Genomic DNA, 16,018 nt, shown 5'->3' with positions numbered 1-16,018 from the left:
GTCATTTTGACACAGTTTTTATGGACAGGCCCTCTCTTTTCCAAGCCCAATGAGTTGACTGTACCATAAAGAATCTTAGCTATATGATATTCAACAGACAATGGTCTTATATTTGCAGTTTCTTGTACATTTCAATAAAATTTTGACTAAATCTGAATTGACATTGCATTGCACCACCTGCACTCTTACAAAAGTTACAAAACTGGGGCAGAACCATTTAAAAGGTACACCTACTTATGTTAGTTTTTAAATGCTACATATTATGCGCTTTAAAAAATACAGGTTCCCAAAGGAGGTTTTGCAGTAGAACCAGAAAAGAACAATCTGGGTTCCCCAAAGAACCTTTCAGTGACCAGTTCTTAAAAGAACCTTTTTTTATTATTAGTGTAAGGAACATTTGAATAATCTCCATGGATGTTAAAGGTTCTTTGTGGAAACATAGATTCCAATAAAGAAACTCTAAGTGTGTAATAACTTTTTAAAAGTTACCACCCCAGTGACAGCTTTTGTACCTTTTTTCCTGTGGTTGAGAGCTATTAGTCACCGGTGCAAGAACTGACGATGTGATGAGTTAAAGGGTAGGCTACTTTGACCAGTCTGATACTGTATAAAAGGTATGAGCATCACTAATTTTCTCTTCTCTTCTGTTCTCCCACCCCAGGCTCCTCCTCCCCCCCCTCCCCTGTCGGTTCTCTCTCCTCCTCTCCCTCCCCCTGCTCATCTATGCTCAATTCGGTGTGTGTCTCCTCTTTCAAAGGGCGCAAGGGTGGGAACAAGTCGTCCAACAAAGCATGTTACAGCGCAGACATGACTTGTCCGTCAGACAGCGAGAAAATAGTGATAAACTGTGGGGGGATTCGGCACGAGACGTACCGCAGCACACTGAAGACGCTGCCTGGGACGCGCTTGTCCTGGCTCACGGAGCCAGATGCGTTCAGTAACTTTGACTATGACCCCAAATCCGACGAGTTCTTCTTTGACCGCCACCCCAACACCTTTGCTTTTATCCTCAATTATTACCGCACAGGGAAGTTGCATTGTCCCAACGATGTCTGCGGTCCTCTCTTCGAGGAGGAGCTCGCGTTCTGGGGTATCGACGAGACAGACGTGGAGGCTTGCTGCTGGATGAACTACCGACAGCATCGGGACGCCGAGGAAGCGCTGGACAGCTTCGAGACGCCCGAGCCGGACCTGCCAGAGGACGACCCGGCGCTAACGGGTGGTGCGGACGGGGACTTGAAGAGGTTGTGTCTACAGGAGGATGGTCGCAACAGCAGCTGGTGGAGTATCTGGCGGCCGCGCATCTGGGCGCTGTTTGAGGACCCCTACTCCTCCAAATACGCCAGGGTGAGTGAATGCACCGGTATTTTGCTAGTCTGCTTTATTAAACGTGTCTGTAGCAGTTTGAAGCTCACTTTAAGGCATAAGCGTTCATGTGATAGCCTACCTACACGATCAGCTTGTATTTGACCGGATATTTCTCGTGTACTTGTTAATTATGAGCTTGGTTAGAAAGAGCTGCAATGGTCCACTCTCTGTCGCACAAGTTGTAAACTTTTGGAAAGTTTGTTATCTGCGTTCGGAGAGAAGAAGACTCGGGTTCGTTATTAGAAGCGTTTCTTTGTCATTCTCTCTGATAAATGCAGTATTTTGTCTCGCTGTCTGTCACTGTCTCCACGCGCATTATTTGCCGGTGAACACTGCGTCTCGAGCTCTCAGCATGCGCAGTCGCATCCTCAGCACCTTGTCGCGCTTTTTTAAAACTTATCTCTTTGCTTCTGCTTCTAATGTTATTACAACCTCACTTGAATGTTGAAAGGAAAGTTGCTTTAATGGGTTGAAGAACATTGATTGTAAAAAGTTGATTGTAATTCGTCATTCGCAGCATTCAGCGGTGAAATACTCTATTTCTTAATAATGACTCTTTCCTACATAGATGTGGTCACTACAAGTAAGCTAAGAAAATGTTTTCCACTGAAATCAATATTAATGTCAATTTATTTGCTGAATAGGTGTCTAGCAAGACGAATAATTATCAGTCAGACGGTAATTATCGCAAAAAATAACTCTTAATTATGAGACACCACAAGCATTCATATCTCAACCGCCAGTGTTTATACATTTCGCTGTTGTCCATACTGCAGAACGGTACCTGGCAGACCCCTACGATATTGAACGTCACAAGGGCATTTACCCTGAGGTGGACACTATTGAGTTTTGGCTATGAACTGCATTACCTTGCAAACTGTGAATGTTTTTATGTTAGAAGAACGTTTTTCCCACTTGTTCCTGCTTTGCTGGAACAATCGTGCCTGACAGTAAGCATGTTTTTATGCTCACAAACTTTATAGTTTTGTATATTTTATCACGTAAATGATGTGACCCTTAAAATGCTATAGGTTAAATCAGGCACGGTATTTGAGAAAATTCTAGCTTAGCAAAACAAGTTACTGGTGTCAGGTTGTGCTTAGGTATGTATCCACTTTGGAAGCACAGGATCTTCACGGTATCCCGGAAACTACTGAATTTCCCATGGGTCTTACTTTTAACTGAATCAGTTTCCTGCTAACAGAAGCCCTGTATGTCACTGGCACCACAATTACCTGATCATCTCTACATCCATCTCACATCCAGACCTGAAGCTTAAATTAGTTTTCTTTTCTTTTTTTCTGGGTGCCACACTTGGGATCCCAATTTTGGGATAATGAGCATAATAAGGTCATATGAATTCATAGACTTTACACAGATTGCAGCCCAATTAGATGCACCAATTCTTTTACTTGCCTTTTTAAGCCAGTGATCAGTTTTTTTTTTCCTGTCAGACAATAATCTTTTTAGTTATATAGCTACAAATCTATAGAAATTTTAGGAAACCAAAGTCACTTACTGACCATTGTTGGTTAAGAGACGTTTCAGCTGGAGTACATAAAAGGCAGTTCACCATTTGCCTCTCAGAACGTCATTCACAAGCTAGTGAACAGCGTCCATTTATCTCCTTTATCATCGCAGGCTGGTTATTTAAGATATTTATCTCCCGCGGCACATCTGGGTCAATAGATTGTAGTCATGAGCAGTCGATACACAATTGCTTTCTTGAAATGAGCCCAGGGTTCCATTTAACTGATCACTTTTCAATTGCATTTTGAGTTGCATTTGATTGCAGAATTGCTCTTAATGCGTTTGAAGTTACCCAGCTCTTCTCACAGTTCTCAAGGGGAGGGAGAGATGTCGTCATCGTTTTACTGCGTTGTCATTGAACGGAGGTCTTTTATCAACCATGACATGCATGGTGTTTTATTGGGCTGCTGTATGGGTGCAGGGCCTCGTGCCGGATTGCTAATCATCACTTACAACCTCCATGTCCCTTTCTCTGGCTGTGCTATAGCGTAACACTGCGGCGTCTCATACTAGCTGACTGCGCGTTGATTTCTGCTGCAGAGCAACTGAATAACAGCAACAGAGGCAGAGCCTGTGCATTTGTTTGTGTGTGCAAGCAATGCTGTTAGTCACTTTTTATAAATCTAAAAGTATGCAAATGCATGAAAGGTGTGTGTTATCTAGATTTTTGGTTACATCTTTAACTGATTAAATTTTCATTTCAAGCATTTGCGAAGAGGGTGAAGGTGTCTTCAAAGTACATGCTGACTTTCAAAAGACTGTGGCGTCAGGCAGTATAGCATAAACAGCTTGAGTATTTGAGTTGATTTATGAAGGCAAGACTGAGAGCTGTATCTCTCTCTGGTTAAATCCCTGGTTTAAATCGGATGATCCAGTGAGCCTGTACATAGGTGAAGAGTTGCAGCAAACCCTGGCTTCTCATTGGCCAGATTAAAGCATTCAGATAACTGTTAACTACATTTACCAACCTACGGTGTCATTTTATTCAGGTGTTTTCTAACTTTTTGATTCCATGAACTACCAGATATGATGAATGGATTGCAAGGGGCCCCTTCCTAAAACATAGAAGACAAATAGATGTTGATGTATAAAAACACAATTTATATTGTGAAAAAAATATTATAAATCTGGAAAATATTTACTTTAAGTTCACAGTGTATTTTTTTCTTCATACCCACCAATATTTTACTTTATTTTATTTTATGTTATTTTATTTTATTGAATTTATTTTTCAATTTATATTGTGAAAATATTTTATTTTAAATGAAAATAAATTAATATAAAATATTATCTGAAAAAAAGTATTTACTTTCTATTACGTTGACACAGTATTTTTTTCTACCCATAAAAAGTTAATTGAATTTAATTTACAACTTATATTGTGAAAAATATATATATATTTTTTTATTTATTTTACACACTTTTGTGGCTTCCTGAGGTCCCCGAGCTCTAGTTTGAAAAGCACTAATCTAATTGACAATTATCTCTGTAGCGTAAAGATTTGTCATTTATGTGTGATGAAGTAGAACAGAAGGTGCATCACCTGGAGAGGAGAAGATGCAAAAAACACTTTACACACTATGGCAGGTTGATTCAAAAAGAGGCAATAGAGATCACAAAAATAAAGCCCCCTCAATGACAATTACATGAGGAGCAAATGCACAGTATGCAGAATGATCGGAATTGCTTTACTGTTGTTCAGCATCTCAAGCTTGTAGTCGAGCACATGTTGTATGAGCCGATGGATAACAACCTGCGGGTGCATAGTCATTCACGTGTAAAATCCTATTCGATAAGGATGAACAACTATTAAATGTACAGAGCTCTAGCGGCGTTTCTTAGCAACAGCCCATAGTCAAAATAATCCCACTTTGCAGTGCTCTGTGTATTTTGTTCCCACACGTAAATAATATATATGCAGAAAACCTTTAATTAATGTCCCAATTTACCTCACCTCAGGTAAATGGTCTGGTATGTATTTAGAAATGTACGTTTGTTTTGAAACTTAATAATTGCTTTTACATGTGGAATGTTTTAGTAGATCAACCCTCAATCGATGGCTGTGTCTCAAACCCTAGTGAGTTTCCTACTTAGACAGCATTTTTGTGTATCATATCGGCCTGCACGCCTATGTTTGTTGCCAGTACTATTCTAATCTATTTTTATTCTAATCAAAGTAAGTGTCTTAACAACAGATGTTCACCTTACCTTAACATATTTAGTTCTCTGCATGAATAATATTAAATTTTTAGGTGTAGCATTCCTGCAAACAAATATCTTGAATAAATATAAAAATATATAAATAAACAGAATATGTAAAATATATTAAAATAAATAAATAAATTGGGCAATGATTTTGTGGGGAAAAAACTGGATAAAAACGTCTGCATTGCCAGTGCTTATATTGTAATCTAATATTCTAATCAGAGTAAATGACTTAACTGTTCCTCTTATTAATATTGAATTCCCATTATGAATAACACCCCTTTTTAGGTACAGCATACCTGCAAACATTTGATCATCATTTATCTAAAAGACAAATATTTAAACAAATAATTAAATTGGGGGAAGATTTTTTTGGGGGGAAACTAGAGGGAATAAGTCTGGGAAAACCAAAGAAATGATGGATGGATCGATGGATGGGGGAAGATTTTGTAGAATAACTGGAGGGAAAAGTATGCATTTCCAATACTTCATTCTGTTGTTCTAATCAAATTAAGTTGCTTAACAAAAACTGTTCACCTTACCACTATTTAATTCCCAGTATTAATAAAAAACATAATTTTAAGTGTAGCATATCCACACACATTGGGCTCAAATCCTTTGTCAATAACTTGATTTAGTTTTTGGGATTTCCCAATAGCACAAATGTCCCATACCCGTCATATAGTACTGTCTCCCCACCAGGTGTTTGTAAACATTTAGTGACACTGAATGCTGAATAGTTGTGCCAAAAATAACTGAAAATAATTCAATCTCAGGACTCCAGGGACCTGAAACTATTTGAAAAGTGTGTCGCTCCTTTCTCTTGCATTGGCAAATGAATATTACTCCTTGCTTCATTTGCAACATTTGATTTATTCATTGCAAACATGTTTGAAGCGCATCCTCAAGGGCCGCATAGACCACAGCATCCCTCTGTGTACAACACATCGAGTGTGATTGGATTCTTTTGCATGCTTTCCTTTTAACCGCAAGCTTTTTCTTCTAAAATGGGCTTGTGTTTATCAGTTTCTTAAAAGTATCAATTACCTTTTGTGTTCCCTGTAATGATCATGCTCATTTGTAACCAGAGTTCGTCTGGCTGTAAATACTTCTTTTCAGATGAGACCGCTTTTGGCACCCATGAACACACCTCCAATCTTCCCCCACTTTTCTTCTACTTTTACTACATCTCTAAATATAGTAAGAAAATGAGGGATATGTGGGACAAGATCTCGTTCCTCTCAGTAACAAGCAGGCCTCTTCTTTCTCCTGTACAGTTCATTTACACAATCCTGACCTGGCAGGGAAAGCTTAACTGAACCACCAGGGTGACTTGGGTTTTATGCAGTATCTGTACTGCACATGTCTTCTGGCCACACATTGCAGCAGCAAAGTGCATGATAATAAAGCTTATTGAACCAGTCACGCTGAGACCAATAAATCGGTGAATGAGAGGTAGAGCGCTGGATGCGCTTGAATCTACAGTCGCAGTGTGCTTTTTTTTCCCCCTCCTTCACAGGCCGCTGTCCAGCTCGCCGGTGAATGAGTCTGTCCGAGTTGCAGAGTATTTGCTTTTACAAGGCATCTTTCCTGGCTCGAGGGATTTTGTTTGCTTCGGCCTTTTCTAAAGTAGACTACATCAACATCCCAGTGAGCGTCATCCACCCTGAAGTCTAGTCTGCCAGTGAGCTTGTACCTATTTGGTGCTATACGCGGTACAGAACTCCTACTTTGCATTTTAAATAGGTGTTGAAGACCAGCCGATGCCAGAGCCAACAAGTTATCAGTGTGAAACAACCTACTTTAAGGTTTTTTTTTCATAGCAAAACCATTATACTGCCAAAATAATCATAGGATGCCCAGTACTCCTTCTCATTTTGGTCAACCTCTGCACCCCTTGAGCTTTTTTGTTAACTGGGCAAATGGAAACCCCGTTCTCTCGAGCACTCGTTGGTCACAGGGGGACAGTCAGCTAAAAACAGAAAAGAAAACCCTTGTATTTCAGCCTACACACCTCCCAGAGGTCCATGTGGGCCCAACGGGATGTTAACTCTTCTGACCCACAGACATCATTTTTGTGTTTAGCAGTCTGCTTAATTTGCAGGTCAAATGCTGAATTATTCTTATCGTTCCATTCGGGAGACTCAATTTAAAATTTATTTTAATAGAGTTTGTCATTAGCATGTTGATAAGCTAGTATTAAAAATACAAGGCAAACACAAATATTAGGTAACAATCCATTTTCATTGACACTACTAGAGACATTTTTAGTTCTATTGTCACAGGAAGGACCAAATATGGGCATAAGGGGAACAAAGCACAAGACACAACAAACACAAGCTTGGCATCTATAGACAATTACTTTTATTTAATTTTTTAGACTTTTTTTGAAGATTCTGTGTTTATCCACCTTATTTTTTTCAATGCAGTAGTAAGCTCTCAGTAGTAAGCTGCTGAGAATGTGCAAGATGTCTTATTCATTAGCTGCTATAGGTAAATAATTAGTGTAACCAAGAGTAATAACAAAGTGCAGTAAACTGTAAAAGTGTAAAAAAAGGTACAAATTACTAGTCTGCAACTTAAATCAGCTAAAATAAACAGAAGTGGTTGGTTCCGCCATCTCTAATTTTTTTCTACCAAGCTTTGTGCAGTTACTCTGAATTGTGTTTTATTGTGTCTAATAATAAATTGACATTTTTTTAATCATGACTCTTATAAAATAAAAAAAGTCATTTAAAGTAGTAAAGCTTTACATACTACACTTAAAAAGACATTTTGTCCAAAAATCATCTATTTACTGATCCTCAACCTGTATGACTTCATATTTTTTCTGAGGAACATTTCTGTTGAATATTTCAACTGTTTTTTTCCCCCCATAATTTGAAAGCCATTAAAATCCAAAACAACATTGGACGATGCAGTGGATGATGCAGTAAACATGGGACTGCACTTCATCCTGCAGCATCTGGACAGACTAGGGACTTATGTGTCATGTGAGGATCCTGTTTGTGGACTTCAGCCCCGCTTTTAACACCATCATCCCGGAAACCCTTCAGAATAAACTAACCCAGCTCTCCGTCCCCACCTCCGTCTGTCAGTGGATCAATAGCTTCCTGACAGACAGACAGCAGCTAGTAAAGCTTGGTAAATTCACATCCAGCACTCGTACCATCAGCACTGGAGCTCCTTAGGGCTGCGTACTCGCCCCACTGCTCTTCTCCCTCTACACCAACGACTGCACCTCTAAAGACCCCTCTGTCAAGCTCCTGAAGTTTGCAGACAACACCACACTGATCGGCCTCATCCAGGACGGTGACGAGTCTGCTTACAGACAGGAGGTTAAGGACCTGGCTGTCTGGTGCAGTCTTAACAACCTAGAGCTTAACACGCTCAAAACTGTGGAGATGACCGTGGACTTCAGGAGAACCTCCCCTGCTCTCCCCCCACTCACCATCATGAACAGCACTGTGACTGCAGTGGAGTCATTCAGATTCCTGGGCACCACCATCTCCCAGGACCTGAAGTGGGATATTCACATAGACTCCATTGTCAGGAAGGCCCAGCAGAGGTTGTACTTTCTTCGCCAGCTGAGGAAGTTCAACCTGCCACAGGAGCTGCTGAAACAGTTCTACTCCACCATCATTGAATCCATCCTCTGCACATCTGTAACTGTCTGGTTCAGCTCAACTACCAAATCTGACCTCAGAAGACTACGGAGGGTAGTCCGGACTGCTGAGCGAATCATTGGTACAACCCTCCCCACTCTCCAAGAACTGTACTTATCCAGAGTGAGCAAAAGGGCTGGTAAAATCACTCTGGACCCCTCACATCCAGCACACTCCCTCTTTGAACTGTTAACGTCTGGTCGACGCTACAGAGCTCTGGGCACCAGAACGACCAGACACAGGAACAGTTTCTTCCCTCAGGCAATCCATCTCATGAACACTGAACAATAAATGTGGAACACACAACTATAATACATTATCCATTCACCACACTCACTTATTTTATTTTTATTTTCTCATTTCTAATTTGCACATACTTGACCTGTACATACAGTACATAGTTGTCTATATTATATATTGTGTTTTTGCTGCTTTGTACATTGCCTATTTGGTTATTTGTTGTTATTATTTTATTATCTGTGTCCTGTCCTGTTGCTGTCTTTCTGTTGCACTGTGGAGCTTCTGTCAAGATTCAAGATTTTTATTCGTCACATACACAATTATACAGAGTATAACCAGCAGAGAAATGTAAGTCAGGTCCGCTCCAAGGACAGTGCAATTGTATAGAATACAAATATCAAGAAAAAGAAAAGTAGAATAAAATAAAATAAAAGATAAAAAAATATATAAATATAAATGTGCAGGTCAGTATGTTGTTGACATAAATATTAATATAACAGGAATGTGCAAAAGAATGTGCAAAAAAGTTGTACAGGGTATTTAAATAGCAGCAATACGAGGTAGAAAAAATTATGAATATCTTATTGATATATTGATATTAACATGGAGTCAAGTGATGTTATGACACAGAGTTAGAGTTTAGGAGCCTGATGTCCTGAGGGAAGAAGAATTTGTCACTACAACAAATTCCTTGTATGTGTAAACATACTTGGCCAATAAAGCTCATTCTGATTCTGATTCTGACGCCACTGACTTTCTTTGAGAGGACAGAAGGACATTTTTCAAAATGTTTCAAAGAAAGTCATACATGTTTGGAACTACAAAAACCAACACGCACTCCCAGAGTGACAACATCTATTTGGATGTCTGTGCTCATGGCACTTGAAAATATATTCATAACAGTCACAAGGGGGACTCTGCGGTCTCTTATGGAAACACTATATATGACACACATACAGAATATTTCTCTTTTTCTTTCCACCCCCACCCCTCCGTTTCCCACCAAATCCCTTGCGTTTTCTCAGGCACACTCTCACAAGATTTAATTTTTGCATAGGGCAGGAGAAACTGATCTATGACTGGAAATGAGGAAGAGAGTTAGAAAGGGACAGAGGAAGAAAGAGTTAGTGACAGGAAGAATAAGGGAATGGGGGAAGGGGGGAAGGGGGAAACCATGGTGCTGTAATGTATCATGGCACTTTTACTTTATATATAGTATATGCTTGTTCTGTCATGTTAATCCCAATAAGACGCTGTCATTCCATTACACACACACCAGACTATTAGTATGAAGCGATTTTTTTTCCCTGCCAGTTTTAGATAAACCCTTTCCCCATGGATGTGGCTAGATTGCATGCTCGTGTGTCTGTGTGAGCACACTGGAACCGAGGAGAGAAAGAGCAGCGTTCATAAGATGCTGATGGTGGTAATACTGCAGCATGCTGGATGGAGGAGCAGGAAAGGGAGAGGGGAATTGCAAATGAGAAATGAGGGAGTAAGACTGAATGAGAGCAAAGATAAGGTGGTAAATGGAGAGACGAAGCTCTTGTTCAAAAATAAATGGTAGGGAAAAGACAGAAAAAGGTAAATGAGCGCTGGACAGTGAAAGAATAAAGATGGCTGACGTTTGTTAGCTGAAATGCGTCAAATATTTGCTCTACAGGTGCACGCAGCAGTTTTTTTTCATGTTCCACAGGCTGATGTCTGCCTTTGGATGTATACTGACGACTAGTGGTGTAGATACTATGGAAGCCTGAACCGCCACTGAATAAAAAATAAAAAAAAGGTAATTGCGACTTTTTACCTCACAATTCTGACTTTTTGCATAATACAAACTCGGAACTCTGACTTTTTCAAAATTTCACTCTATATTTCACAATTCTGAGAAAAAGTCAGTAAACTTGCAAATCGGAGGAAGAAAAGTCTCTCAATTCTGACTTTATATCCCGCAATTCTGACTTTATAACTCACAATTGCAATTTTATATCAAGCAATTCTGACTTTATAACTCGCAAGTTTATATCTTGCAATTCTGAGGGAAAAAAGTCAGAATTGTGAGATAAAAAGTCGCAATTACCTTTTTATTTTTAATTCAGTGGTGGAAACGACCTTCTATAGGATGCAACATAACACACAAGCAAACATCGTCACTTGTAGAAATGTTCTCAACAAGGTTCCAGGGGGCCCCCAATAAGTCCAACAATTATTTAAATGTAGTTATATTACCATAATTTTAATTAAAATGCTAAAAAACTAAAAATAAAGATCTACAACATTACACTTAGCTCATATTTTTGAGGTTATTTGCTTCTTTTACAATAGAAGCAGTGGAGCTGCATATCAGCTAAGCTTCGAATAGCACCTTGATAAAATAAGTAGAATTTGGCCGGTCATGTGATATCATGTCTTAGGACATCATCTTTTATTGGTCTGCTGGAGTTCATCTAATGTGGCTGGACATGATTTAAACATTTAGAGATGAACAGTACTTTTGAATAAGGTTAAAATAACAGTAACAGTAAATTTTTAAGACAGCTTGCTGATGTTTACAGAAACTAAGGAAAGATGACCACAGTGTGAAGCCTGACAATCTGAAAAATGCCTCAAACCTCTTCAATAGACAGTCAATAGAGTCTCTTCAGTCAGTCTCATCAAATAGTCAGAGCTGGGAGGCCAGCTAAAACCAGCAAACTAGCTTAGACAATTTAGGTATGTAGGAAAATCTTGTCTTGCAGTGTGTGAAAGAGTTCTGAGATAATGACTTTTGACTTGAAATTGTGTGTAAATCAAAGGTGTTTGTATGCACACTTCCACATCTGTATGCTTTTGTGTCGTAGTTGTGTATGCATACATCTAAGAGAAGTTTGTGCACCTCTGTGCAGTTGGCACTAGCCACTGCATGCTAGCTTTTAGCATTTTCTCAGAGTGGGGCTCTCACTTGGATTAAGGACAAAGGGAAAGGCACTCTGTCATCCCAGCTAATGGCATAGAGTACAGAGAGAAGGAGAACACTGCCAGACTACAGCTCAGACGGAGAGAGAAGTGACATGCAAGGAGGAGAGAGTGTTAGAGCGATGGAGAGAGATCGGGAAGGAGTGATTACGGGTAGCGCTATGATGAAGAGAGGAAGAGAGACGGAAAATTTGCAAGGACAAATGTGTGTAGTGTGCCGCAGTTATCAGGATAGAATACTAAGCAGAAAAAAAATGCTGTGCTACTTATTTCCTCAGTTTCACCTCGATGGAGGGAGTGTGTGTGTAAGAGAAGCATGCTTTTTGTGTATGTCAGGGAGTTTTGCATGTGTGTTTTCTTTGTCAATACATAGACTAACTTAGACTACTTTAGACTAAGAGCCTATTTGTAGGTCCTTTAAGCCAAAATTCTAATATGACAAGACAATTCAATTACACAAAGTGAATAACAAATATTAAAAATATCATACAATAATAAAATACATTAATGGAGACAGATTAATAATATATATAGAGAGAGAAAGGGAGAGAGATACAAATATATTTTCCATCAAACCTCTACAATTGGTCCAAAATGCCACTGCAAGATTAATCTTTAATGACCCGAAAAGAACGCAGGTAACACCTCTGTTCATCAATTTGCACTGGCTACCAATAGCTGCTCGCATACAATTTATGGCATTAATGTTTGCCTACAAAACCACTGGCTCTGCACCCCTTTATGTAAATTCATTACTTCAGACCTATGTGCCCTCTTGCGTTCTGCAAGTGAACGTCGCATTGTAGTGCCTTCCCAAAGAGGCACAAAATCACTTTCACAGACTTTTTCATTAACCGTTCCCTCCTGGTGGAATGACCTGCCCACTTCTATCCGAGCAGATGAGTCCTTAGCCATCTTCATGAAACAGCTAAAAACATCTCTTCCATCTTTATTTGACCCTCTTACTCCAGCACTCTCTATTCTAATTCTATTTTATCTATCTGTCTTCTTTTTATTTAAAAAAACACACACTTGACCATCTATCAATTGCATATTTATTCTCTAACTGCTAGCTTTTCTTGAAAAACTAACACTAGCTTTCTTTTTTCTATTCTATCTACTTGTTTCTTAAAAAAAAAGATTTTTTTAAAAAAATATTCTATCTACTCGTTTAAAAGAAACAAAAAACACCTTGCTACGTGTACTGCGTTAGGCTAACCGAGACTTGTCATAGCACTTGGATGTTGTTGCTCTTTTGTTGGTTTTGATTGCTTCTATTGTCCGCATTTGTAAGTCGCTTTGGATAAAAGCGTCTGCTAAATGGCTAAATGTAAATGTAAATTTTTAGTGCATATACATAGATGTATACTAAGTGTGTATAGTGTATATATACTGTATATATATATATATATATATATATATATATATATATATATATATATATATATACATACATACATATATATATGTGTGTGTGTGTGTCTGTGTGTGTGTGTGTGTATATATAATATATATTAGTGCTATCAATTGATTAAAAAATTTAATCGCGTTAATCACAGTCATGAACTGTGATTAACCCTCTGGGGTCGGCTGTCTCGCCGAGACAAGTTCATGTTTTTCTTATCAGTGCAAAAAACACTAAAAATATTCTGTTGATTTTGGTCACACAAATAAGTGCTATACATCAATTGAAACTGTGAAGTGTCTACTTTTTTGTGTACACTTACGATTACAACAAAACTTTGTGGTTTTGGGAAAAAAAGAAAAAAACCGGGTGTGGTCTTTGTCTTCTCTGTCTCCGCGACCTCCTTTTTGAAACACGTCACTAAAATGAACTGTAACTCGGCGAATACTCAACACACAGACATGGGAGTTATCTCTATAGAAAGCTTGAAGTGTCTACTTTCAAATGAAGTAAGTGTTATCGAAAATTATCTCGATAACTTATCACGATTAATCACAAGCTTAAAATACTAGGATTTACCTGTAAATGTGTTGAAATAAAGAAATGCATGACAAACTATCTTTTTGACCCCAAATGACTTTTGCTCAATTTTTTAAAATTGTTCCCTTTGTCCAAATGGTATGAAACTTTCTACGGCTCTCAACACTTTCTAGATCTACAAAAAAAAATAAAAATTGGAATGATATCTGTTTTTATGTTAGCGTGACAACATTTGTGACACTCGTGGTTTTCGGGGTCTCTGGAGACCCCGCAATCAAAATAGACAAAATTCATCATCAAAATCAGAAACAACGCAGAACACATCGACAGAAATGGCACAAATAAAGTGGCACACTTCCATCAATGCAAAAAACATCCACAATGCTAAATTATATTGCTCGCAACACACACACACACACACACACACATATAGAGGAACACATTTTTGAGACTATAAAAACTGTTCTCTTATCATTTGTAAAATAAAATCATCCAAAATGCAGTACCACCACAAAAATAAATTGGTGACACTGACACATTGAAAATGTGCACACTCACACTCACACACACACACACAAACACACACACACACACATTTGTAAGGCTATAATTTGTCAAATAAAATCATCCAAAATGCAGAACCAACACAAATATAAAGTGGTGACACTGACACCGACAATGTGTACTCACACACTCTCTCTCACACACACACACACACTTATTGTTCCTCGTTGTTAGATTTCTTTTACTAAATTTTATCTTTTTACTGCTTTATTTGCTCACTTGTTATTGCTGTTCAGTTCATGTGTTCATATGTAATATAACTGTTCATTTCTGTTCATTTTTGTTCTGTTACAGTTAGTAACTGAAATGTTGATTAAAATTGTAGAATTATATTAAAAATAGATAATTGAAATAAATGATAAAATCTTAAGACTCCAACATTTCTCTTTGTAACATTTTGTTCAGGTTTGATTCTAATCATAATGTAACATTATTGAAAAACTGGGGTTTTTCAGTACAAAAAATACTAAACTTTGACAAAAAATATTTTATTTTTATTATAATTGTGATTTTATAATATTTAGATATGAATCCAACTGAATCCAACTTGTGAAAAGATATCTTTCAGGTCTCTCAAATAGCAAATAGCATATAGTGGAGCTCTATAGCCATCTAGTGGTTAAAGTGATTGTTTTTTTATTTTAAAACTGCATTTTCCAAAAAATGGGTATAAATGTTACATTAAATCATTTAAAATGATCCATGTTATCCCCATGAATGAAAGTTAGAAATCTGGGCCTTTTATAAAGTGAATTTTACATCAAATGCTGTTTTTTTTGTAAAAAGCCTATTTAAATAAATATTTATTTATTTATTTATAGAAATTTAAAAGATATCATTAATCCTCCAAAAACTGCACAAATGTTGAGTAAAAACATTAACAAACAGAGTAAAATTACATTTGTAAAAAAAAAAAAAAACCTATTATCTTGTTACAAAATTAAATGTTATTGTCTGGGGTCTCTGGAGACCCCCCCAAAAAAACAAGTGTGGACAGAAATGAAAACCATCAGAGGTTTAAAAGTACACTTTTACTCAGAACTCACTTTAAACCACCATCGAGTGTTTTTAATAACTTTCTTTTGTGATCACATGTGTATATATACACTTTGGGCGGCCGCGGTACATTATAAAAGTAGCCCAAAAAACTGCAACCCACGGCTCTGTTATTTTTCTCGTGACTATATTTTCAAAATAGCCCAATTATGCGGGAAAACCGCAACACTGGTTCGCTGTACTCTTATCACATATGAGTAGCCTACATATCTCTCGTGCACTGTCGCTCTCCCTCTCTCTCTCTCTCTCTCTCTCTCTCTCAGACAAACTCGCTCTCTCTCTCCGTGTTCGCTTCACTTTTGTCTAGCCCGGCGCCTCATAATCACACAATCCCTGCGTCCCAATGTGCATACTATCCACCCTATCTGCTCTAAATAGTATTGAAAATGACTAATATCACATAGAATTTAGGATGGATAGTATGCACATTGGGACGCAGGCAATGATAGATTGCTGGCGCCATCTTGGGACTTTCATTAGTTGTCAGTTATAA

The 16,018-nt window shown here is 38.1% G+C and overlaps 1 protein-coding gene across 1 annotated transcript in view; it reads left to right on the top strand.

Annotated features, from left to right (window-relative positions):
- The first annotated feature begins 699 nt into the window (after nt 1-699).
- LOC306851797 (voltage-gated potassium channel KCNC1-like) overlaps nt 700-16,018 on the top strand; it is a 60,188-nt gene continuing 44,869 nt past the window's right edge. Inside the window, exon 1 of the mRNA XM_079388242.1 lies at nt 700-1,347. Coding sequence (XP_079244368.1) covers nt 724-1,347 — 624 coding nt within the window. The 5' untranslated portion in view covers nt 700-723. The remainder of the gene's footprint in view (nt 1,348-16,018) is intronic.

The sequence above is a fragment of the Barbus barbus genome (assembly GCF_936440315.1).
Source record: "Barbus barbus genome assembly, chromosome: 3".
Classification (NCBI taxonomy): domain Eukaryota; kingdom Metazoa; phylum Chordata; class Actinopteri; order Cypriniformes; family Cyprinidae; genus Barbus; species Barbus barbus.
The sequence above is the reverse complement of the archived record's forward strand: the minus strand, read 5'-3'. Positions and strand labels throughout refer to the sequence as shown.